At 38.5% G+C, this 27,661-nt stretch overlaps 1 protein-coding gene across 1 annotated transcript in view; it reads left to right on the forward strand.

Annotated features, from left to right (window-relative positions):
• NPSR1 (neuropeptide S receptor 1) overlaps positions 1-27,661 on the forward strand; it is a gene marked incomplete at both ends in the record, with an annotated part of 112,705 nt that overhangs the window by 64,787 nt on the left and 20,257 nt on the right. Inside the window, 2 exon segments of the mRNA XM_084230774.1 lie at positions 13,240-13,343; positions 22,571-22,664. Coding sequence (XP_084086900.1) covers positions 13,240-13,343; positions 22,571-22,664 — 198 coding nt within the window.

Raw genomic sequence — 27,661 nt, forward strand, 5'->3', positions numbered from 1 at the left:
AGGAAGGAATCTGTTCCCATCTGGTACCTTCAACACTGTCCTATGTAAGCCAATGCAATGCAACCTTCATGGCATTTTAATAATTCCACAAGAGCGCTGGAATTTTTGCCAAGTCATAACCAATCTTGATTCATCAGGACTTGGGCATAATGGAAAAGTCATGCATGGGTCTAAGATCTAGAGCAGAGATGTGTCAACTTTTTCTGAAAAGGGCCAGATATTAAACATGTCAGTCTATCTGTACTATATGATCTGTGTCTCAGCTACCCATTGAAAGCAGCCATGGACAATATGAGAGCAAAGGGCATGGCTGTGTTCTCATAAACATCTATTTTTTGGATACTGAATCTTGAATTTCATATAACTTTCTTGTGGCACGAAATATTTTTCTTATGTTGATTTTCAACCATTGAAACACTTAAAAATTATTCTTTTAAAACTACAAAACCAAATGACAAATTCTGAAGGGCTGGGTTCAAATCCTGGCTCTACCATTTATTATTTCTGTGGTTTCTGACACATTACTGAAAGTCCACTAACTTTATTTCTCTCTTGAGGAAATACCATGCATTGTAATCCTAGTTAAAAAAAAGGATTTGTTGTAAGGTGCTGTACAACCATGGAAACTCAAAAAAAAGTACAGAAATCTTAGAAGCAGGGACATTATTATCGAACCAACATTGCAATTGATAGTCAGGCACAGTCTCAACAAACAATGAAGGTCAGGTCAGGCATGATTATATACATAATTTCTTTCAGTCACTGAAGCTGTCTGAAGAAAGGCAATAATATCATTTCTTCATCTTGGGGACATTCCATAAGGATTCAATTAAGTAAAGCACTTAAAGCACATGGCTCAGTGCCAGCCACCAAGAGGTCAACAATGCATGGTATTTCCTCAAGAAAATACCTAATGCTTAGAGCAATGCCTAGCACATTAGAAACATAATGTATTAGCCATTGTGACTGTTTTTGAATAGCATCTATACATCTGAATCCTAAACTGCCTGCCAGACCACCAGAGAATGTGAAATTACAGTATCTCTTGGGCCCTAAGGAACAAATATCTGACTGCCTGCAAATCGTTTTCTGAGTCTGTAATTAACATATGCATTGTATAGTAACTTGCCAATAAGGACTACATTAGTGTAAAAAGAAAAAAAAACAAACAATCATAAAACTCATTTTCTAATGTAATAGCCTTGTTCATCATGTTTCCTACATATACAGTACTGGGCCAGATTCACAGTGCTGAATAGGGTCTGCCCCTTGAGGAGTGAGCAACCACTCATATGTCCTTCCAACTAGGACACTGTGTTGTAGCTTCTTGTTTTGACATAATTTTAGATTATAGAAAATATTTTAAAAAATAGTATAAAGTATCTCCATGTACCCTATACTTATATTCTTCAATTATCATCATTTTTCTCATTTGTTTTACCATTTCTCTCTCTCTCTCTTCCTCTCTCACTCTCTCCACCCATCCATCCATTCATCCATCCATCCATTCATTCATCTATCACCTACTTACCTATCTCTGTCCATCCATCCATTAATCCATCCATATATTCATCTAAATATGCACTACTGTGTAAGCTACAAACCTGCTTGAAATTTTACCAATTGTCCTGAGAGTATTTTTTATAGCAAACAAAATCCTGAATCACGCTTCATATTCAGTTGTCTTATATCTTTAATCTTCTTTAATTTGGAAAAGCCTTTAGTCTTTCATTGTGCTTTTTGACATAACTTTTTTTAAATTTATTTATTTATGCATACAAGAACTGGGGTACAGGCCAGAGGTGTGGGTGGTGAAAGGATTCACCAGAGTCAGAGTGGGGAACAGAACAGGCAGATTGACTGAAGTACACTGCTGAGGGGAGCAGCGGGCAAGTCAGGAGAGGTCTGCTGTTCCATGTGGGTAGCTTCTTGGCCGGGATCGAACTCATGCTACAGTGGCCGCGCATAGCTTCATAGGTTGCGTCTTAACCCCTTGCACCACCAGGGAGGCCTGACATAAATATTTTTAAACAGTACAGTCTAGAATCTAAGTTTGTTCTATATTTTCTCCTGATTAGATTTACGTTATGCACTTTTGGGAGGAATACTACAAAATTACTTATCCTGAATAGTAACACTTTGCTGTGTTTCCTCTTAGCATAAAATAACAGGAGAAACAGAATATGTCTCAGTACTAGTGATATTATTGCCAGGTTTATCCAATGTTAAGATATTATTTTAACTATTTTATACTATTTTAAGACTGCATGAATTTCCTGTAGTTCCTCAAACCTTCACTCAAAACCTTTAACCCTAGGATAGATTCTTGCCTGAATCAATACTGTGAAAGTTTCCAAATGATAATTTTCTAATTCTGTCTTGCTACTATATTTATTCATTGACCTCTCCTGTAAGAAAGAGCTTTCTCTGTTCATCCATTTATTTATTTACATCATTAAGTACTTTTAGAGTTTTATTGTATTCAGTGGGTTATAATTTGTTGCTATCAATTTTGATGCATAGACTGCCAGTTTGGCCAGAGAGCTCCACCATTGGCTTTTATTCCTTTGGAAATGTTTCTCAACATTCTTTGGACACGTCCTTATTTTCATGTTCAACAAGATGTTCCAGGCTTATCTTGTATTTTCAGCCCCAGGTATGGAATTAGCCAAACACAATGAGAGTATAGACCAGGATATATTGGTGTGAAAGGGTCAGAGGCATAATCATGATAAGTGTTAAGTGAGACTAGTCTAGGAATGCCACGTTAGATCTCAATCCAAGCCCAGATGTCCTTCCACACTTCAGTGATTTTCTGCCAGAGGTGGTCCTGGGACATATGGAAATGGCAGTGCATATGGAGTTATCACTCAGTAAAGGGATGTCAAATTTCCTGGAATGCAAAGAATTGCCCCAAACAGCATACCTGTTAACAAAGAGTGGCCCAACCCCTGAACCACTCATAATAACTAACCTTTGTTGTGTTTTATTCATTCAAGTATTCTCTTGGTTCCATTTTGCCAGTCAGTATATTAATTATCATTGTTTTCTTTTTTTTTAAGATTTATTTATTTATTTATACAAGCACTGGATACAGTCAGAAACGTGGGAGGGTGCGAGAATTCACCAGAGCCAGAGCGGGGTGCAGAACAGGCAGAGTGACAAAGTACATTGCTGAGGGGAGCAGCAGGTGCGGCGGGAGAGGTCTGCGCACCATGTGGGACCCTCGCCAATGGCCGGGGATCGAACCGGCACTGCAGAGGCTGCGGGCAGTTTCACAGCCCAGCGCTCAACTGCTGTGCTACTGGGGAGGCCCTATCATTGTTTTCTTAGTGGATATAAAATATATTCTGTGTGGCTAGTAACATGCCCAAGATTGCACAGAGATCACTTGTCAGGGCAGCTTTAAAACCCTGCCATCGAACTCCAGGACTCATTCTGCATACATTGCAGACATGTAAAAATGACTCCGTAAAATGCAAATTACGAAATAAAATATGAAGGTTGTGCAAAAGATTAAATCATAACTACAAAGAAAGACGAGTCCCAAATTTAGACATGGAGGTACTACAAAGTCACTGCAACTGAGCATATTTCATTCTGGGATCCCTAGTGGTAAAAATAAAAGCAAAAACTGATCAGATATGATTTATCTTATCTTGAAGGACATGCACAGCAAGATGTTTCCTCATCAAGAACAGTGATTCTGTGGAACTTTACATATAGGACATTTACATCAGTAAAATGTCCTGAAAGACGTCCTCCAAGGAGTGAATCAGTGATTCTGACAGACCTTGAGTAGGAACCAAACTTCCCAAGCACAGGCACAGAGGCTGCATGACAGACAGACACTGAGCAAAATGTCATCATCCATAGTAGTTTCTAGATCCTGATTGTTTTCTCAGTGGCCTTATTTTCGAACAAAGAGAATTTTTGCTAAGACCTCAGATTATGCAAAGAGGCAGCCATAAATACCATCTTTTTTTAGAAAAGGAAATGATCTTGTGCCCCTTCCTGCCTTACCACCTATTGTATGTTGGTTTCTCTGGGAAACCAGTGCTGAAACAGAATTAGATATGCCAAGGTTTGGGTGGAGGTAACACTTATGAAAAGAAAAGGGAGGAAGCAGGATTGGGCAAGAAGATTCATTGGAGGATAATGGCAAACTTGCAGTTTGCCAGCTCATTAAAGGATTCCCATGTTAGATGGAAATGACTAGATGCCTCTACCTACACCTCACACAATCATTTGCAGAGCTTAGACTAAAAATAGCATGCTCTCAACTAGAAAGCTGAAGGAGACCTTGAGGAATCTAAAAGCACTAGGATGCCAGTAAACTACATTCCTTGCACCTGGCCTGTGAGTTCTGTCTTGAAGAGGAATCTGAGCAGTGTATCTCCATGTCTGCCTCACTTTCCTATGGCCAGACTTACACCTGGTTGCAGCAGAATTAGATGAGAGAATGCCATGCCGCAAGGTACAACCTCCATTCAATCTGCTACAACACGCTTTTCCTTGAACAAGAACCGCAAAGGAAAGAGTCTATTCAAAGAATTCATCTCTTGACTAACTATAAATGGTTTCTCCTCTCCTTCATTTGAATTTCTAAATATTCCAGATAATTAAAAAAAATTTTTTTTGATGAGGTAACATTGATGTAGAACTTTGGTTGTGTTTTAGAAGTATGGGATCTCCCCCCTCAGGTATTGTTACCACACCACCTCCACCACAAAGACACCCATAGTCCTTAATCCTCCACCATAGTCCATTGAGCGCCCTCCCTACTTTGTTCTCAACCCTCCCCATCTGATAGTCTCAGTTCTACAGACAGATTTCTATGTTGGGGTTTTTTTTTTTTTATTGGTTTGGCTTTATTTGACCCTTTGTTTTGCTTCTCTACAGTCCACATATGACACCATCAGTATTTATATTTCTCCTTCTGACTTACTTCTCTTAGCAAAATTCCCTCCAGTTCCATCCATGTTGTTCCAACTGGAAAGAGTTTTTCTTTTTTTAAAAAGCTATTGTGTAAATGTACCACACCTTCCTGACCCACTCATCTGTATTTCTGCACTTAGATTATTTCCAGAGCATGTCTTCTGTAAATAGTGCTGTAGTGAACATAGAAATGTATATTTCCCTATGAATTAGTGTTTTTATATCCATCAGGTTTAGATACCTAGCACTGGAATTGCTGGGTCATATGGTAGATCCATTTTTAATATTTTGAGAAGCCTCCACATGCTTTCCATAGGGCTAACCAGGCTATAGTCCCACCAACAGTGGAAGAGGGTTTCCCTTTCCCCACACTCTCACCAGCACTTGTTGTTTCTGGTCTTCTTCATGGCCCATTCTCACTGGCATGAGTGGTATTTCACTGTGGTTTTGAATTGCACTTTCTTATGTTTGCAGCAGGTCTGTTTGTGCCCCATATTGTGCAGTGATGATACCTACCCCCATGTTACCAAAGAATTCCCCTTAAAGTGTAATGAGGAGAAAAGTAGTAGTGACTTAATGCCTTCTTTTCTCATATTTCAAGGAAAGATTTGTTCTTGTTTAACCTGATGTCTGCATATATGTGTGCTAAAACTCGTCACCATCTAACAGTGACTAAAGACCTAGACCAGACACTTTGCCTCACCTACTGAGATTCTTTTGCACAGTATATAAGTGAAGAGAATAGGTTTTAGGAGGACTTGGATTTATTTAATTAGACACTTGATTTTTATTTGCTTGGTACACCAATGGAGAAAGGGAGACACTAATGACATTTACGACTTGTTAAGACCAGTTGAAAATCTTGGTAACAAAGCTTTTTATGAAGAGAGTGTGCTAATGAGAATAAATGTGATGATTATTTACCTGACTGAGCAGTAATGGCTGAGGTGCAGGCCACTTTCCTGGGATTAACAAAGAGCTAAGGAGTTGACCGTTTAAATCATTAAACTCAGCTAGTCATATTAGTATTGTAAAATGAACCCCAAACTTAGAGACACAACTTCATGTTTTGAGAAATCATTTTAATTGGCAATTAAGTATCTGACATCAGGTTGGACAATGCAAGTTCTATCATTAAGCAAATTTTCAAATAAGGTGTTCAAATCTTGCTCCATTTAAAGCATGCTCAAGCATTTTATTGTTCAAATAGAAAAGTGGAGAGAGAGGGGCCCTTAACAATATAAAAAATACAGTCTTGTGTTCAACCAACATACCTCGAAGAAAGCCAGAACATACCTCATCCATAACACCACAGTTAGAGATAAAAGGCTCTTCCACTATCAGAAATGTCAGTATCACCATAAAAACTGTGTTTGTATTCAATAGTGTCTTATCCAGTGCTGCAAACATTTGTGCTGCTCACTTGTCAAGAAAAAAAGTTTCTCAGTTTGCTAGGTACCCTTTATTCCTATAGTTCTGTTCTGCATGGGAAAACAAGCAGCAACTGAGAACAAGTATAAATGTGGAAAATGGTGACTTAATTTTTCTCTGCTTAGTTCTCTGTACATCAAAGGCCTTTGCATTTTAAAGAGGTTTGCAAATCTGTTTAAACGGCCAATATTCCCTCCTTCAACTAGTAATCAGTAAGTATCTCCACAGGCACTATGAAAAGGAATAATATTTTACACATAGGGAAGGCATGGCCACTGCCAATCAGGAGCTTACAATCTGGTAGAGATCTTGCTGAAATCTGCTTGGAGATCAAAATGTCCAATAATGGTCCACTTTCTTCATTCTGTAATCATTATCTTATCTTACTCTACATTTGAAGGAGATGGTTAATGTGGCTGGGTCTTCTCTGTGAAACCATGATGGCAAGGTTGAGGAGCTGCTACAGAGACTATGGAGGTACACAGGAAGCTGTAGACCATGACTATAGGAAAGACATGAAATGGTGGCTTCCTGCCCAGTAACATCTCTCATCAAAACCCCTAAGCCACTGTGGGACCAAATACTGTTGCCTCCAACTCATACAGAAACATACATTAGCAATCAGTAAGACCCTCTCAACTCTTGGTGATGGAGGTGTAAAATGACTGGGTTCCGGAAACTACTTCAATACTGTTAGAGGTCTCCCAACCATTGGGGAAGGGCACAAATTCTCTCTCCCACACGAAACACAGATACAGGCAGGAGTTTGATTGCCATGGAAGAAAAATAGAAACACTGAGAATGCTTCACCCTAAGGCCCAGGCAAATAGTTTAATATAAGATTAAGCTTGAGCTGGGACAAAATGGGCTCAGCAACTACCAATTGCTGCATTGAGCATTGAGCACAGCAGTAATGATATTGCAGGAAAACAGAGGCAACTGAAAGAGAAAAGGAGAGCATTCAAACTCTCAGACCACACCTAATAAAGTATCCAAAGAAGAATTCAAAGGCTGTGAAAGACTGAGAATGACCAAAGCAACAACATAGCTAACCATTAGGGAATTGCAAATTGAAACCATGAGAGACCACTATACACCTAGTCAAATGACTAAAAGAACACAGACTGGCAATACCAAGTGCTGACAAAGGTGCACAAGTACTATAGTTCTCATATATTTTGGGAAGGAATACACAGTGGTACAGAGGCTCTGGAAAACTGTTGAGCAGTTTTTTATGTTAAACATGTATTTAGCTATGTTTCAATAGTCTTACTCTTGGGTAAGTAAACAACCAAATCAGGTCTTTCTCTCATGTCCAAAAAACCAAATTCTGAACCATGAGAAATGTCTTCACACAGAAACATTTATTATACAAGTAGGCCATCAAGGGAGTCAGGAATCAGGTTAGCACCCTGATGAAGTGGCTCCCAAACAACAGAAATGCTGTGATTGTATAAGGTGAGGGGAAGGAATGTGAGGTAATTATGGGGTTTTGCATTTTCGGGTTCAAGGAGGTGCAGGGCTGCTTGTGTGACATGAGTCAAAGTGTTTGACTTTCCCAGCAGGGTATTTTCTCAGCAATCAGCAGATGTTTGTGTCTCATACCACTACCAACCTCAAAGAGACACAGAGAATTTTATTAGGAATGTAACATAATTTTCCCAGTTTCCCAAAAATGCAATTGGAGCCAGCTAACAGTTAACCATGAAGAGAAGTAGGGAAAAGAGAGAACAAAGTGTGGGTAGAGTTTAATACCATTTATTCCTAATGTTTAGGCTAGGGAAATATTTTTGTTACAAAATGGAGGGGATATGGCTACCGGTATTTATCCTAGCAAAATGAAAGTTTATGTTCATGCAAAATTTCATACTTGAATATTCATATCTGCTTTATTTGGAATAACTGAAAACTGCCCATATATAGTAAAGTTTTCCTCCTCTATTCTCAGACTTAGTTGAAGGCACCAAAATCTAGCAGACACATCCAAGTCAGAGCCCATAACCCATAAAACATTTTAGACTACTCTCTTTACCCCCCACTTAAACATCTGGTATTCAGTCACCAAAACCTCCTTAGTCTATCTTAAAAACTGTATCTCAAATTTCTATCTTTCTCTATATCTTTATTCCTGTTTGACATAAATCGGGTACTAATTATCTTCTTGTTGAATTCTGCACTGTTTCCTAACAATTCTGAATGGTAATTCCATTATTGTAACTACCAAGTTGTAACTACCTCACAATAACTCCAGATTTATTTAAAACACATGTTTAAATATGGAAGCATTCAATATCTCCCAGAGTATATAGGGAAAAGGCAAGATCCTTTAGTTATCACATGAGACCCTAAAAAGTCTGGATTCATGTCTTTCTAGTCCCTTTCCTGGAACTTCCAGCTTCTATTTTAATCTTCAACAACTTATTTCACATACATAAATCATGTACCCTCTCATCTCATTTTTCTTGTCTCCATAACTTTGTTCATTGCTGTTTTGGTACAATCAATGTTCTTCACAACCTTTTCAGCTGATGTATCCTTACCAATCCTTCAGAGTTTTACTCAGGTATTACCTCATTCTTGGCTGCTCCCCACTCCACCCATAGTAGCGCGTCATCTACGAATCCACATTCATATTTTAAGAAACCACCCAAGGAATAAACCTGCTATGAGCCTGTGTTGGCTTTTCTGAGTATTATCATTTTCTAGAATCTTTCACTGAACTGATTTTTTAAAGCTAGAGTTCTACATGGAGGCAATTAAGTCTTTAAAGTGTACCCTTTGTTGCAAAGGTCCTGTTAATTACCGTTTAGGAACAGCTTATTTGCAATATACTCAATTACTTAGGTAGCTAAATGGCTTTTTACTGATCAGATAAAGCATCACTTGCCTAATAGCAAATAACAAATGCTATGGCACAATTCCATTCACAGATATGGGCTTATTTAAGATTGAGCTCCAGGGCAAGGAAGAAATTTTGTTGGAATACATTATAATTGTTCATATAGCTACTTAAATTTAGAGACACATGTTTAGTTTGTTTCCCATTATTTTTAAGTTAAGGAATACGTAAACTAAAGGAGAATAGCCAAGTAATGCCAATGTGCATTCTGCTCATTCTGCTATTCCTGCTGGAAAACACTTCATGAAATTCCCACTTGTTCAGGTTGCAACCCACAATTCTCATGAACCTGTTGAAACCTGAGCTTCTCCATTAGAACTTCTCTTACTCCCCAAAACTGCCATGAGATTTCTTTTCACCTTTTAACACTTTTGTTCTAGTTCCTATGTGGTTACCAATGCTTCTAATTGTTGTTACCTATGGAGAAACCAAAGGAAGAGACAGATTGGGAAGGCCACACACCACCTGTGATGGACCACACCACATTCATGGTCAAGGAAAGCCTCTGGAGAGGGGTTATATTCACTGTAAATCAAAAGACAAAGAAGAATTCAATAGGCTGATAAATGGAGGGGGACCATTCTGTGCAGAGGGAATGCATATCAAAGACACAAGATGTGATTGATAGGATGTCTAATATAAAAATGCCAGGTGCTCACTTGGTGGGAGGTAGACACTGCCAGGTGTGGAAAGCTTTCACACTGAGCTGGAGGGCTCAGACTTGATGGTGTTATCTACGAAGATCCAGACAGGGAAGTTTTGCCTCCTCAGTTCTTAGAGTAAAAGCAATTTCTAAGGGTAGAGTGGTTCTGTAATTAGAAGGGGCCAAAAGAGATTAAAGGGCAGCCATGGCCAGAGTGAGGAGATAAAAAGGGGACAGAGCCTCATACTTGTACACTAATCTGGGGAATAAAAAAGAACAGATAGAACAAGCATTAGAAAGTAAGAGGGAGGAAAAGAGGAAGAGAGAAGGAGACAGGAAAAGAAAAAAAATCACAGGGAATGTAGTGTAGTGATGACCACAGGAAATGAATTTCTTTATCAAGGCAATTTTGAACTCTATTTTTTTTTAAGATTTATTTATTTATTTATACAAGCACTGGATATAGTCAGAAGCGCAGGAGGGTGAGAGAATTCACCAGAGCCAGAGTGGGGAACAGAACAGGCAGACTGACGAAATACACTGCTAAGGGGAGCAGCAGGTGGCAGGAGAGGTCTGCATGCAATGTGGGACCCTCGCTCGGTGGCCGGGGATCAAACCAGCGCCGCAGAGGCTGCAGACAGCCTCGCAGATCAGGACTCAACAGCTGCGCCACCAGGGGAGGCCCTTGAACTCTATTTGAGAGGAAGATCTTCCATATCTGCGGTTGGATTCTGTGGAATCATTCTTTCCTATGGTAGTGTAAGGCAACCAACCCATTCCAGGTAGGTTTGTGAACGGTTCTAGCAGCCACATGCTCTTCACCATTGTTTGTAGTCGCCGCACTCCTCCATACACTCCACTCCTCCACCCTCAACACCGCACTACCGGCACACCGCACTCTGCTGCACCACCCTTATAAACCAGTCTCTTTTAGCTCAGGTGTACCCACCTACGCATGCCCACACCCTACTCCAGGTGCCCGCCATCAGGCATGCACTCAGGACCGCAGGGTTCCGTCATCCATCCTAATGGCGGGAGGGCAGAAAAGCCTGATACCTTTTACCTACCCTACAGGTATCATATTCCCTTGAGGTCTCAAGTTGCTGTGTGTTGTGGGGATATTTTGTCAGCCCATTTTACTGTTCCAGATATTCTTCCAAAATTAGCAAGTTGGGAGACTCAGGGGAAGCCCAAGAGAATATGCTGTGGGGAAGTGGGAACATTCCTGACTCCCTGCACTGGCCACAAGAAACCAGAATGCCCTTTGCCCCACAGGTTTCCCTCACTAGGGGAATTAACAGTTTCTGCTAGTGCACATAGAGAGTAGACTGGAGACCATGGACATAGGCATCTAAGAAATTGGATTATAAACCTGGTGTACGGTAAACGGAAGTGATCAGGTTTTTCTGCCCTCCCGCCATTTGCATCAAAGATCGACACTTGTGTTCTTACACACAGGCCTGATAGCGGCACCTGGAGCGAGGTGTGGGCGTAGTGAGTGGGCGTGCCTGAGCCGGTAGGCCAGACATATAAGGACAACGTCACAGGCGTGGGGCAGCAGTGAGCAGCAAACAGAGCATGGTAGTAGAGGGCCTGGCAGCGGAGTGCAGTAGAGACCAAGGATGAGCCCATGAGAGAAAACCTGGGAGCCCAGAAAGAGTGAAGATTTACTGAGGGCTGGGAGGCCTACCAGCCTCCTGGCCCCCCAGCCCCTCTGCCTGCCCTGAACCTGGTTGCCTCACTACAAATGGTGTAGAAAGATCATTGAAAGCCTGGGGCTCCAGGGCTCTCCTTTACCTGTCTGGCTGGACCATAGAAAACCTGCTCTGTGCCTTGCTGGCACTACAACTGGGTAACCTCTAACTTTCTATGAAATCTTAAAAAATTCTTTGACTTCACTTAGTCTAGTCATCTATAAAATGGGGAACTTATCTCATAGTTTTTAAATTATCCTTAGATACTTTAAATACATCCTTACCAAGGATATAATAACTGCTTAATGACACTTCCGATCTCTAGGTATCATGTCAACATAGATACTTGTGCTTAACATTCCTCAAAATTTTTAAATATTTCTCTCTCCTCAGTGTCCAGTCACCCAAATGAATAACCATAGATAATGGGGGATAATGATCATGGCACACATTTCCCATAGTGTCATAAGCCCTGACTCTGTGGCCACCTCTTCTACCATCTGCCCTTGCAGGCAGATACAAGTGACCACTGAGCTTCTTCACCAGTGTATTTCTGGTAGCCTTGATGAAAGATGTGTCTTCTGAATGCTGCCATAGAAGAGAATTCTCTAGTGGATCTTCTGACCTCATACTGTAACCACTGCAGCATGCCTACTTCCTTCCACCTTTTTATTCTTTTCTCTACTGTCTACCAGGACAACTCAGCCATTTCTATTTTTCTCAGTAATAACCATCACTCTCCAGGTTTCTAAAAACTACCCTAGCAATGAGTGTGACAGCCCTCTTGCATCCTGGAAAGGGTATACTTCCCACGTCCCAAGAAAGTGACCCCAAGTCAATGAATTCTTGCTTATATATTCTTAGGTTCCAGTCCTATCCATCAATCAGTAGAGAATTACTATAGCTGTGTTTTGTAGAAGATTCTGGATCACAAGTGATATCAGTCATGGAAGGTAGGAGAGAGCTTCTAGGTGAGCAGTATATTTTATCATTTTCATTGTAGAAATATTTACAACTTACAAAATCTGTTATAGAAATGAGTATAGATGATCGCAGGAACACAAAATTTCTGATCTTGGCATCATATCTTGGCCTAGGGTCCTTATTTAACCAGCTAAGTTAATTCAATTGATAGGTCATCCAGTAAACTGTTTCCAAAGGTATATGTTGAAAGAAGGAAGAAGGGAACCTGGGGAGAGTGGAGTTACAATTCATGATAGAGAGGTGACAAGAGGTCCAAGTTATAAAATAATGGGTGAAGTAAGGGGAACTTTGAGAGATTTTTGTTAGATATTTCCCTTTCATTTTGGCTTTTATCAATACACGCATAGCCCTGGCTTTAATATAGGTCTAAATCCTTTTAAAACTTCTTTTGTGACTTAAAAAGATTAACTCTATCATTAGTGTGATTTTCTTTCAGTCACTACCAAATGCTCCTGAAGTGATTACACTGAGGTGTAACAGCTGAGGTGTAACAAACCCAATGAAAGCCAAGCAACTCCTGCCTTGCCTTAATTTATTTCATTAACAGCTACCTGATAAATCAGAAAAAAAAATTCCTCAGGAATTCATTTCTATTATGCACAGCTGCAAATTTGAGAGACTAAAATTAACCACTTGTGTGTTTGTGTTAGACTTTTTCACAGGATTGGTTAACATCTTGACAGATATTATTTGGCGAGTCACCGGAGACTTCTTGGCTCCTGACCTGGTCTGCCGGGGGGTCCGCTACTTGCAGGTTTGTAGTACCTTCCAAATGTGATGAGGCGAACTGACACCAAAATTAGCTCTAATATTCTTCTTAAGGAAAATAATATAAATCCTGCACTTTTATGCAAGAAAACTGCTCATTCCCTCCTAGTTGAAAAGACAAGTAAAATTTGTAAGATTTATAAATGTGGGGTTTTTTGCCAAAAAATAATACATAGAGGGAGCCAAATAAGCAATAACAAGACATAAACATTCATATTTTAAGCAGTAAGTAAAATTTTAGGGTCAAAATTAAACTTTTGACATTTTCTGTCTTAGTCTATTTGGTATATGTGAGGCCGAAGCAAGCACAGTCTATTTGGGTTGCTATAACAAAATATCATCGAACAAATGGCTTACTAACAGCACTTATCTCTCCCAGTTATGGAGGTTGGAAGTCCAAGCTCAGGGCCCAGCATGGTCAGGTAAGTGTTGTCTTCCAGGTAGTAAACTTCCTGCTTCCTCACCTGGCAGGTAGTAAACTTCCTGCTTCCTCACCTGGCAGGTAGTAAACTTCCTGCTTCCTCACCTGGCAGAAGGGGCTTGGTGCTCTCTCAGGCCCTTTCCTAAAAGCATTAATCACAGCAGAATGGCTCCATCCTTTTAACCTAATTATCTCCCGAAGGCCCCATCTAACACTCTTGCTTGGTGGGTTGGATTCCAATGTGAATTTTGAGAGGACAAACATTCAGGTAAATAATCTTCATAAAACTTGTCGCTTTTTTTTACCTTTCTCCACTTCCCAAAAGTAACTGACACCAGGTACCATTCTTTTCGATGAACTTAGGCATTTTGTTAGAAAATAGGAATAGGTGTTCTAACTTTAACTCTTCAAATTTTAGCTCTAATAGTTAAAATACTCTAGTAGTTGTAAATTGCTTTTCACATATTACCATCTGAGTTGGACTTTTAAAAATATATTTTAATTTCTTTTTCTCTAAATTGCCTTTTTATCTAAATTATCTACTTTCAGTTATTGTATAACCAAGAAACTTGGTATTTTCTGAATTACTGCTGTACTCTATTTTTTTATATTGAATGTGTTTATACTTTGCCTGTCAAATGTTTCAGTGTGAAATATATAAAAACTAGGCAAATATATTTGGTGTAAATTATTACATATATGCCATATAAATATTATTACATAATTAAATGCATTAATATACCACATATGTATGTAATATAGGTTAAGATACTTTGACTAAGAATGGAAAGAATGGACTATTTTATAACTGGTATTAGGTTTATTATGTCCTGTTTCTGGGTTCTTAAAGTTATTTTTCAATAACATATTTCAATTCTGATGCCGGTATTTCTGGTCTAAATTTTTGTAGCTTCGTAGACCTATAATGCATTTCTAGAAAAACCATCTGCTCCTAGATTACTTTTGTTAATAAGATTTTTTTTAGAATTTTTGCATCTATGTTCATAAATGAGATTATGTTTCTCATTTATTCTATCATTTTCAGATCTTGGTAATGGAGTTATTCCATCCTCAGAAAATGGTACAGAATAGTTACAATTGCAATCTTCTTTGTGCTCTGAACAAAACCTTGAACATTGGGTAGAAGTGAAAAACCTGCCTCTATTGTCAGGGGCTGGTATTTTCTCAGGGATAATTTTTCAGAACATATTTCAATTTCTCTTTGAAGATTTGTGCTCCCTTTTAAGTAAATGTGATCAATTGCTTGCTGTATCATTTGTTGAAAAACAAGTCACACCAAAATTTAGTGGCTTAGAAAAAGAAATACCTCTTATCTCAGTTTTTGTTGGTCAAGAGTAGAGTTCAGAAACAGTGTGGCTTGGCAGGCCTAGTGAACAGTTATCACGAGAACTACATGTGTTGTGTAGGACTATAGTCATTGGGAGGTTTGACTGTGCCTGAGCACACTTTCAAGGTCATTTCCTCATGAAGCTGGCAAGTTCCTGCTGATTTTGGATAAGTTCTCATTCTTCACATGGGCCTCTCTGCAGGTATTCTTATGCACAGGTTCTCACAAGACAGCAACTGGCTTTCGCAAGGATACGAAATTCAAGGGACCAATGCGGAAATGGCAATATATTTTATGAACTAGTCTGTAAAGTCATATATCATCACCTCCACATTATTCTATTACTCACACATGTCACACCTAATTTAATACAAGGGAAGGGAGTCATAAAAGAGAGTAAAACCAGAGGCAAGGATCACTGGGGACATCTTAGAAGCTGGTTACCACATTTATCTGCCCATTTTTCAAAAACAAAACCTGCTTTTTTCCTAATTACTAAATTAAAATGTTGATTCAGAATTATTTATGCCAGTAACATTCTTCTAACAGTATTTCCAATGAGTATTAAAATAATACAAAATATATTTTGATGACATAGCAAAAATGACAGAATAAGAAACGGCAATATTTTTCTCCGTAAAAGAAACAAGAAAACTCTTCAGAATTTTCAGAATCCAATTTTTAACCACTCTGGAAATTAATCAAAGGTTTTCAATAATCCAGGGAGCATTTAGTCAATAAAATGCCTGAATCTCAGTAAGAAAAATATTATTTGTGGGGTTTTAGCTTGTACTAGTCTCATCATCCAGTCTCCAGCTCTGTGGTAGCGCTCACAGTGAAAACAGAGTCTGGCACCACTACACAGAGAAGAAGAGGACTAGAGGATTGAAAAGCCTCATTCCCAGTAAAGTGTCATAATTCAATATGTCTGGTGGTTCTCTGGAAGACCCCACTTGCAAGGCTGTCTGTATTTTATTTGACTCAATGATAAACCTCCTCCCTGGGGACATTTGTCAAAAACAATTACAGGCAATTGATTAACTCCACAGATGTCAAAAGGATTAATAAAAGTTGGGGAAAACAATAAACTAATAGAAAATTGAAAACATAAACTGGGTAGTGAAATATTCATAGGGGATTTGAAAATCTCTGACATATTAAGAATTCTAGAAAACTGAATGTTTCTTGGGACTGTGTACATGCTCAGGAAGAAACAGAGACACCTACAAAATCACCTTTGGCTGACCTGAGGTTTTGTGCAGGCAAAAAGTGAAGGCAAAGGCAAAGTTGTCAGCCACCTGACTGAGTGATAAAATTATGCCTTAACACTCACACAAGTCACTCTGCAATGACTAGGAGACATTGATTCCGGGCACTTAAGAAAATTGCTATTCAATTTATTAACCAATCACTAAGCTTAAGTAGAGAGTTTAGTGACCACACAGGACAAAGAATGCATACTTTACAGAATTTGTTCAGTAAACTCACTAAATAAAAACTAATAATAATGATAATAATAATAATAAAACAGCAACAACCACAAACCCCAGAGAGAGGTACAAATCCAATTGTAACTTTTCAACAACAAAATGCAAGATGCGTAATAAAGTATGATCCATTCATAGGATAAAAAGAAAATCAAAAGAAACTGTTCCTAAGTAAGCCCCATATTGGTATACTTGAAAAAAACTCTTAATCAACTATGTTAAATATATGCAAAAACTTAAAGGAAGTTTGTGTAAAGTATTAGAAGAAACTATGAAAACTAGGTGTCACCAAGTAGAGAATAACAATAAAGACTTAGAAATTATAAAATACAGTTAAATAGAAATTCTGGAGTTGAAAAGTATAATAACTGAAGTAAAACATTTCACTAGGGGGATTTGCCAGCAAATTTAAGCAGGCTGAAGAGAGAATCAGCAAACTTGAAAATGAGCCCATTGGATTGAATTATTCAACCAAAGGAACAGAAAGAAAAAAGAATGAAGAAATCTGAATAAAGCCTCAGAGACCTATAAGACAGCCTCAAGTATACCAATATATTCATAATGGGAATTCCACAGGAAAAGAAAGAAAAGGTTTAGAAATGTTTAACATTTATTGCAAATGATAGATGTAATATCTCAAATACTACTGGCTAAATCTGACAAAACTTTAAGAATAACAATCTACCTATTCTAGAAGCTCAATAAACACCAGAAGAGAAACTTGAAAAAATCCATATCTAAATGTGTCATAAAATAAAAAGAGCAAAAAAAAAAATTGAGAATCTTAAAAGCAGCAAAAGAAAAGTGACTCATCATATACAAAACCCATGGAATGTAACACAAAAAGTGAAACTTATAGCAACTTTAATGGAATACCAATAATAAAGTGTCAATATTGATTCATCAATTTTAATAAATGAACTCTAATGTAAGATGTTAGTAAAAGGGACAGGAGGGTAACATGGCAGCTTTCTATACTATCTATTTGATTTTTTCTGTACATCTAAAATTGTTCTAAAGAATAAGTTATACCAATTTATGAAAGTCCAAGGATCCTTCTTTAAAGGAATCCAATGTAGCATTTTTCTAAATAATTTTTTTCAAGTTTCCTGCTTTTAAGCCTCACACCTCTGCAAGATTTTCTTTGATTTTATATTTCCTAGGTCATTTTTGTTAGAATTTAGGGATGGGATAGTGAAAATTCAGACATATGTCCCAAATCTGCCATCTGTTCTCCAAATGGCATCCCATATGTTGTTGATATTTTAAATTTTCATTGTTGACATTTATGAATTGACTATAATTGTACTTTGATTTCCTTCTTCACTCAAGTTAATTACAAGAATGTTTAAATTTCCAAATTGTAGTTAAAGAAAATAGCCATGATACTAATTTCAACTGTCATTACTTGTTTAAAATATCTGAATAGCTTAAGTTCCACTTTTTGGAATCTATTTGGAGTCTCTTTTCTTAGTTGTTAAGTATATGACAATTTCTTAAAATGTTATCTAGAATTTAACAATAATATGTGTTATTCTTAAAAATTATTTCTATCTAGGTATTTACTTTCCCTCTAAAATTCTGATCATTGAGTTATACACATATATATAAAGATATATATTTAATTATACATATGTATTTAGATATGCATGTAGTATCTGCATATACTTGTCATGTAGGTTTCTTAATATTCCACTGCTATTATACATTGTATCTTTCATCTATATAAATTATTCCTTTATCCCATGCAATGCTATTTGCTTTGAATTTAATTTAGTTGACTTTAATGAATGCTTTCTTTTAGCTTTTAATTGTTAGATACATCTTTGACCATTACTCTATTTTTAAGCTTTGGGAATCATTTAGTTTTAGATGTTTACTTTCTAATTAGTATATATTTGGATTTTGGGAAGAAGCTTAAGCCATGCATATTTATTGTGACAAATTGTGTTTGATGTTATTTCTGCCAATTTGCTTTAATCTTTGTGTTGAATTTTTAAAAATGTTCCTATTTTTTATATAGAAGGAAATATAGGTGAAACACTACATGACATGCACCTCAAAGATGTCTTTACAGACACATCACCCAAAGCAGTGATAGTGAAGGCAAAGATAAACAGCTGGGACTACATCAAATTAAAGAGCTTCTGCACAGCAAAAGAGACAATAACCAAAACAAAGAGAAACCCCACCAACTGGGAGAAAATTTTTGCACACAACACTAACGATAAAGGACTGATCACAAAAATCTACAAAGAGCTGATGAGACAACAAAAACAAAGAAAATAATCCAGTCAAAAAATGGGCAGAAGAACTAAAAAGAAATTTCTCCAAAGAGGAAATGCAAATGGCCAACAGGCATATGAAAAAATGTTCAACATCACTTGTAATCAGGGAAATGCAAATCAAAACTACAATGAGATACCATCTCACACCAGTGAGAATGGCACATATTAAAAAAACTAGCAACAACAAATGTTGGTGAGGGTGTGGAGAAAAAGCAACTCTTCTGCACTGTTGGTGGGAGTGCAAACTGGTCCAATCACTATGGAGAGCTGTGTGGAGATTTCTGGACCTACTAAACATAGAGCTTCCATATGATCCAGCAATTCCACTCCTAGGTATCTACCCAAAGGACACAGAAACATCAATTCCAAAGAACACCTGCATCCCTACGTTTATAGCAGCACTGTTTACAATAGCTAAGCTTTGGAAACAACCCAAATGCCCAAAAATAGATGACTGGATCAAGAAGATGTGGTACGTATACACCATGGAATATTACTCAGCATTCAAAAAAGATAAGCACATGCAATTTGCAGCAACATGGATGGCGCTGGAAGGGATCATGCTCAGCGAAATAAGCCAAAAAGAAAAAGAAAAATACCGGATGGTCTCACTCCTAGCAGGAATCTAGAAAACTTAAATAAGGGACCAGGAAAAAAACCTAATTATAATAAAGTAAAAATTAAAATCAACAAGCAACCATAAACCAGAGACACACTACGGGGGGTAGGGCGGGGAGAGGAAGGATTAGGTTCAAAAGACGGGGGTAGGGGAGGTGGGTGCAATTGTATGGGAAATTTAACCAAAATGAAAATGCATACATTGTGCAAAAATGAAAAATGATGTAAGAATTATATAAAATAAAATATTTTAAAAAGTTCCTATTTTTTTCCCTGACTACTTTGTTAAATGGCCTCCTCAAAGTTATCCAAATCCTTACCCTTAAAAAATTTCCTCATATGGCATACAAGGATTTGAAGGTGTGATTAAGAATTTTGAAATGAAGATATTGTTCTGGATTATCCATGTGGGGCCAAATGTAATCATCATGTATCTTACAAGAGAGAAGGACAGGGAGACTTGGCACACAGACACAAGAGGAGAAAACACTGTAACCAAGGACAGGGGCGATGAGATTGATATGTCCCCATTTATGATGGCAGCTGCCTCTGTCTGGAAGGGATAGATTTGGCCCTGTTATCACCTTTTCTTGATCCAGTATAATTGATTGTAGACTTCAGATATCCACAACTGTGAATGTATGGATTTAAGTTGCTTTAAACCACAAAGTTTGTGGCAGTGTGGTACAGGAGCCATAGGAAACTAATACATTACTTTTCTCCATTTTTATTTCACTGTGATAACTTCTCTTTAATTTTTAAATTTAATATCTCAAAATAAAAAGCAAAAGTGATCTTTAAAATGCTTAAATGGAAATTTAAAATGACTTGTTCCTTTACTCTCCCTTCATGTAACTCTCCCAATTTTTTACTTGAAATGCATATTCAGTTATTTTGCAAGTATCTTGTATTTCTGACTCATTGTTTACCATAATTGTTACCATTCTGTCTTTTTCCCTCTTCTTGAATTCTTGATATTGAAACAACTCTCCATCAGCAGAAATATTTCCTCAAGGAAAATTTTTCATAAAGAGTGTAATGTTATATTTTCATCCCTTTTTTTATATCTAAGAAAATTATTCTGTTCCTTATCACTGAAATGATATTTATAAAACTCTTGGATCATAATTTTTCTTTCAGAGCTCTAAACATGTTTTGTGCAGTTTTCTGGCATTGATTTTTGTGGAGAAGAGGCAAGACAGGAAAGACAATCTGAGACACCTTTAATCTTAATTTTTCACTCTGCTTAAATGTTTGAAGACCCCTGAAATTAAGCATTTGTTGACTGTGTCTCCAGTGCATCTCTTGTTGTTCCCTGCCCTTGGGGCAACCCTCTGCTGCCATTCCTCCTGCTCCAGATTCCAAACTTGTATGAGGCCCTGGCTTAACCCAGTGGCGATGGCACAGATTTTTGTGAACTTCTCACCATGAAGTTTTACTCCACAGGGTTCTGCTGCCGTCAGGAACTCTTTTCCCACTTCCTTGATGCCACCTCCTCAACTGCGTGTGGGCAGCCTTAGTGAATTCATGAGCCACACATAGAAGGTCCCGTTATCTCTAAGGGAACAACTGTCTGATATTTTTATTGTTAAATTTGGCTGTCACTTCTCTCTCTGTCAACTTGCCACCTTTTTAGCAAGAGAAGAATGTCTTTTCATATCCCCAAAGAGAATCTTCACTCTCTGACAGTTACCCCCTCCTGTGGCACCTTCCACAACACTAGTGCAGGGGTATGTTTGTGATAGTGTTATATAAAAAGATTAATAAAGAACAATAATGTAGCAAATTACTATTTGAGCCAGGAAAAGAACAAAAAGTACAAATTCAACACAAAATTATTGCCAGTTTTGATATTTCTATTTAATTTTAGAAGAAATTCACTCATCCTTAGACTTAAGACATAAGCCTGTGAGTTACTCTTTTATCTTCTATATTTGACCTAAAGTTTACAAAACAGAAATATCGTTGATAGAAACGAGGTTCAGAGTCACCTGAAAATTTCCAACCTTGACCACCCTTTAGAGGTATTTCATTTAATTGCATTTTGAGTAGCCTTTTCCGCAAGAGATATTTACCTCTTACATCCCAATTCCCTTTCCTGCAGAAATATGCAAGTAGCACTGTACACAGGATAATTAAAGGGCATGGGGGAGGTTAATAAAAAGGAGAGTGGGGAGGAGGAAGAGGAGACCCAGGGACTGACCCTAGCAAGCAGCTCTGTTAGAGAAGTGAGTGGTGAGGGGAGCTCGGAGGGTGACACACAGATGATGATAAATGATTCCAAACAGCATATGGGGGGGCTCCCCGGTGGCGCAGCGGTTGAGCACTGGGTTGCGAAGCTGCCCGCGGCCTCTGCGGCACCGGTTCGATCCCTGGCTGCTCCCCGGCCACAGGAGGAGGGTCCCACATGGCGCGCAGACCTCTCCTGCCGCCCGCTGCTCCCCTCAGCAGTGTACTTCGGTCCTTCTGCCTGCTCTGCTCCCCGCTCTGGCTCTGGTGAATTCTCTCACCCTCCCGCACTTCTGACTGTACCCAGTGCTTGTATAAACAAACAAACAAATAAATAAATAAATAAAACATGCCTCTATTAAAAAAAAAATTAAAAAAAAAAAACAGCATATGGGTTTCCTGGAACCATGCTATCATCTCTCAACAACTCACACTGATAAAAGGAAACTGAACTTTTATTCTGATTACGGTGGAATGTCAATTGTAGCAAAGAAAATTAGTTAAGCTTTAAAAGTCATTTGCAAACAAATGTACCATGCAAATGTCAAGAGGGACTGATACTGAAATGTAGAGCCTTCAAGAAGTCAACAGAATGAAAGAGCAAGAGTGGGGAGCACCCCCACCCGTCACCACTAACAAGGGAAATTCCCACACCAAGGAGAGCGACTTGCTTCCTGGTCAGTGGAATGACTCTTCCTAACCCAAAGCTCACCCTTCATTCGGTTCAGTGTCGAGGTTTCTAAAAAGCACAAATATCCTTCCCATTATATGCATTTCCTCACCTCTATGAAGTCATGAACCCCCTCTTATTCCTGTCTTCAGGTTGTGCTGCTCTATGCCTCTACCTATGTCCTGGTGTCCCTCAGCATTGACAGATGCCATGCCATCGTTTACCCCATGAAGTTCTTGCAAGGAGGTAAGCTAGCTTAATCAGGTAAGCGGGCGTGGGTATGGATGAAACTGTTTTCCCTACTATTATCCTCTTAATGTTACAGGGCAGGGAGAGGGGCAGCCCAAACCCCACAAACCTGCCTATTCTATTCTATATAGGGTTCTGCCATCTGCCCCATTAACACAAAACATGAGACTTTAATGGGAAGGAACTTTAATACAATTAGGAAACAATATAGGAAAGGCAAAGAATCTAGTTTCTAAATGAAGCACCCAAATTTACCCATCCCCTCGTGGGTAAAAGTCCATCCAAATGGGATTGGCCCAGGGCAAGGCCCCAAAGCCTGCCACAAGTCCAAAGCATCTTCCACTGGGGACCCACAGAAAAGGGTCAGAAACAACCAGACAAGCCCGGAAGGAAAAGAGCAAAATCAAAATCAAAATAAAAGCCTCCATTGTCACCTCCCCTCGGGTCTCTCACCCACATCTGTGTCACCCAGTCCACGACCAAAAGGCAAGCACAGTTTCTTCACGTCTCTTGGCCCCATGTGCCTCCTCCAGGGCTCCTCTGGCTCCATCCTGCTTCCTTCCTCAGTCTCCTCTGCAGCTTCTTCTCCCCCTGCTCGGCTCCACCCTCCCTTGGGTGGGGCAGGGAACCTGGAAACTCCCCCTTTCCTGGGGACCATCCTGTTACATTAATAAATGGTTCACTTCCTTCCATTTCTTGTCCCCCTCTACCTAAAACTTTTTCACCCACATTGTTAGTCTTTTTAATCCGTGAATTCAGATTATTCACATTTAGAATGATTATTGAATAAACTGTTTATTGTCAGTCATTTTGTTTTTGATTGTTTTATGTTTGTTTCTTTTTTTCATTTGTTTCTCTCTGCCTTGCTTTTTCTGGGTAGCTTTCTTTAGTTTTTCTATCAGTTTCTTTGTTTTGTTGTTGTTGTTGTTGTTGTGGATCTGTGTTGTGGATCTTTAGTTAGTTGTTACGAAGGGCATTTTACTTAATTCCTGTGTCCTAAGTCCTTTATGAGCTGGTCTGCCTTCTGACATTTGACTATGAAGGTTTTGTCCATTTCTTCCTCCCCCTTAGTGTTTTATTGTTGACTCAATATTCTTGCTCATGCTTTGGGTTTTGTATTGCTAGCCATTTTGCTCAGAAATTTGTGTTTCATTTTTTCTTTTATTTTGTAGAACTCCCTTCAACATTTATTGAAGGGCAGGTCTGGTGGTGGTAAACTCCATCAATTCTGTCTGGAAAAGCCTTTATTTCACCTTCATACTTAAATGGCACTTTCGTAGGAGAGTATAGTCTTGGAAGACAGTTCTTGTCTTGTAGGATTCTGAACACTTTTTTCCATCCTCTTTTTGCCTGCGGAGTGTCTGGGCTAAATTTGGGGAAATCCTAGTTTGGTGTATTTTCAATATTGTTTTGAAGTCTTAGTCTGATAGGACCTCTATTTCTGTAGCTCGTCTATTTGTCCCAGGACTTCTGTCCTCATTTTGCTTTTCCATCTTGTGTTGAGATGTCCCTTGCTTCTAGGCATGTGTGTCACTTTATTTACTCTGTGTGCATGTGTGTGTCTGTGTGTGCATGCATGTGCACACACACGTGTCTGGGGTACTGGGAATTCAGTTTTATTTCTCTTCTTTATTTACCTAGGCCTAAGGAAGGGTCAGCTGGGGAATCTGGGGCTTTGATACTCAATTTCAGTTTGAGGAATGGAATTAGTCACCTCTACCTCCTCTTCTTTCATTCCGCAGCAGGCTGTATTCTGTGCTTAGGCTGTCTTAATTTCCTACCCCACCTCCCTGCTTCTTCTCTCTGCCATAGGTAATGACCTGGGAAGCCTGATCTCCCAGTGAGAGGAGCTAAGTCTGGACTACCAGGCTCATACTCTGGGTCTAATTTGTGCTTGGCCAGGAGGCAGTGCTATGCCAGAGAGTGGCAGACAAGCATATGCTAACTTGTCACTGTGGCTTCCAGCAAATGGCCATTGCCACCCCACCCCCACTCTGCTGCCACTTCTGCAAGACTGCAATAACTGCCTGCTGTTTGTGTAATTCCCCAAGGCATTCGAGAGTTATCTCACAAGTCCTCCTTTCTGCTGTTGGCTTTTCCTGGAGTCTGACCTGGCTCATCCTGACTTCTCTTTGATCTCTTCTGGGAGAGAGGAGGGGAGGAAAGGAGGGAAGAAGAAAAGGAGGTTTCAGTGTCCTTTTGGACTAAAGAGATCCCAATTTCCCAGGTCTGCACCTCAGAGTTTTCACTGCCCCAGGGCAGGTCTGTGCCCACTCTCCTAGAACTCCTTAGAGTTTCACAAGTGGCTTCTGCAGTCAACCCCAGCCTGCTGGGGTATCTACTCACCCAACCTTGACTTCCTCTCACTTCTCCTCAGAGACCATCAATTTTGTTTAATTTCTCTCTATATATTTTATGTCATTATTCATTTTTGTGCAGTTTGCTTCCTCCTCTCAGGTGTAATCTCCATAAAATTCCCACCATCAAGACTCCCGTGAACCATCACCATGGTCTCTTGTGCTTATCCTGCCCCTGTTTTAATCCTTCTCCCTCCCCCTCCCCTGTTGAATGTCTCCGATTTATAGTTGGCTGTTAGTTTTGTCTTCTTTTTCATAATCCTTTATTTGGTTCCCCTATGTTTCCTCCTATAAGTGAAACCATCCAATATTTTTCTTTTTCCTTCTGATATCAATCTTAGTTCAAGATATCCATGGGAAAGTCCTGGGACTCTTATCAATGGGATGGCATCTGGGTCTTCCATGAGTGAATTTCTTTATAATAGTTTATAAGGGAGAGGGTAATCCCAACCTCTCTATTCCACCATATTGTGGGTAGAGTCTCAAAAAAAGTAAAAATTTTAAACATGAAAAAATATGAGAATTAATAAAATGTTTTATAATTTTGAGTAAGAAAAGATGTTTCTAGAAATAAAACTAATAGCAAAAACAGTAAAGGTAATGTATATAGTTTTACTACAGGGAACATTTGAAATTCTTTATAGAAATGATATATACAGTAAATGAACTTAAAAAGCAAAATGACAGAAAAGGAAACCTCTGCATATAAAAGGGCAAAAAGCTAATATCCTTCATATAAGTAACTCTGGCAAAGAAATAAGAACATATGAAGGCAGAGGTCATAAAAGAAGCTACTAAGAAAAAAAGAAACAAAAAGTAATAGAAGTGCTCTTTTGTACAGCTAGAACTGCAGGATTAAACATCAGGATAAGAAAACATACAAACCTGAAAAGAAGATTCAGAGGCACAATCCTCTTAGTGTTGGGAAGGATACCCTGGTGGGAATCATAACTGTAGACTCTTCTGGGAGAAATTGAACAACATTTGTCAAAATCTTCTAAATGTTCCTCCTTAGGAAATAACTTTAGGATGATACATATGGATACATAAGAGATGCATATGGTTATGTATAATAAAAAATAATTGGAAACTATTAAATACTAAATAACAGGCTATATTATTTGGCTATAAAATTGGAGTTTGGTGTAACCATGGAAAAAAATGTTCTATTATGGGTGGTTTTCAAATTGCACTTCACACACTGATCCCCAGAGGACTCATTTTTGTGGAATTATTCCAGGGCAGGTGGAATTATTCCAACCTTCCTTTGGAAGGTTCTGGCTGTCATCCAGCTTCAGACTGGATGTCCTGCACTGGGTTTAAGATAAAATTATATTGGAAGAAAGACTCTTGTATGAAAAAATGTGACTGCCATTCGCATAGATGCAGATTTGACATGAAAAAGATTGTCACAATATTTTTATAGAATAATTAATTGGCTTATAAAGCAGCATATATATTATAAACTCATTTTTATATATGCAATCAATATATTACATATGAATGCATTACCAAAGTTGTTTTTAATTGTATAATTTTTTATTGAGGTAACACTGATTTACACTAATATATGAGTTAGGAATATAGGCTCACACACTCTCAGCTGGATGGCATCACACATGCCCAGCACCAGAGCACCCATAAACCTGCATCTCAGTCCATTTGGCCCTTCCTTTTTCCATGTGCCTGTTTGCCATCTTTATGTTTTCTTTGGAGACATGTTTATTTAGATCCTATCTCCTTTTTTATTAGGTTATTTATTTTCCTTTTGTTGAGTTGCATGAGTTCTTTGTAGATCTTAAATATTAACCCCTGGTCAGATGTATGATGTGCAAGTATTTTCTACCATTCAATAGGGTGTCTTTTCATGTTAATGATAATTTCGTTGCAGAAGTGTATTAGTTTGATGTATTAGTTTGTCTGGTTTTGGCTTTGTTTCCCTGGCCATTGTAGTTGAGTCCCCAAAGACATCCCTAAAGTCCATGCTCTTGGGTATTTTGCCTATGTTTTCTCCTACATATTTTATAGTTTTGGGTCTTACATCTAAATCTTCCATACATTTTGAGTTACTTTTTGTGTATGGTATAGATTGTAGTCTGACTTTCCTTTCCTTGATTGTGGCTTTCCAGTTTTCTCAACAACATTTGTTGAAGAGTATACCATTTGTTGTAGAGTATATTTTTTAATACTACTATAGAAAATAACCGAGACTTAGTGGTTTTCCCAAAGTCAGGTCAGAACGTTATGTCTGAAATAGGCCAAATGTACTATGAAAGGTCATAGCTACCATGCTTTAGGGTTTGATTTGACTGAATCCTGCTCTCCAAAGCCAAGCCCAGTGTTCCTTCTCTGTTCTACAATTACCTCTTTGTTCAAAAAAAGAAGGTCCCTTACCATTTGGCAAACAAATTTCAAACACTGTCACCATGCTTCCCAGAACAATGGAAAGATCTCAGACAAAACAAAGACTACATCTATGGGCAAGATAACCGGAGATCACATTTGCACAGTAGCCTATCAAATATGTATGATCCAAACTGAGCTCCCTAATACTATAGCAATGGATGCATCAATCTTGCAAGTCAGGAAAATCATAGTAGAACAAGGAATGTAGAAACTGGGGAGCATGGAATCTGG

This window comes from Talpa europaea (genome assembly GCF_964194135.1).
Source record: "Talpa europaea genome assembly, chromosome: 3".
NCBI classification, from domain to species: domain Eukaryota; kingdom Metazoa; phylum Chordata; class Mammalia; order Eulipotyphla; family Talpidae; genus Talpa; species Talpa europaea.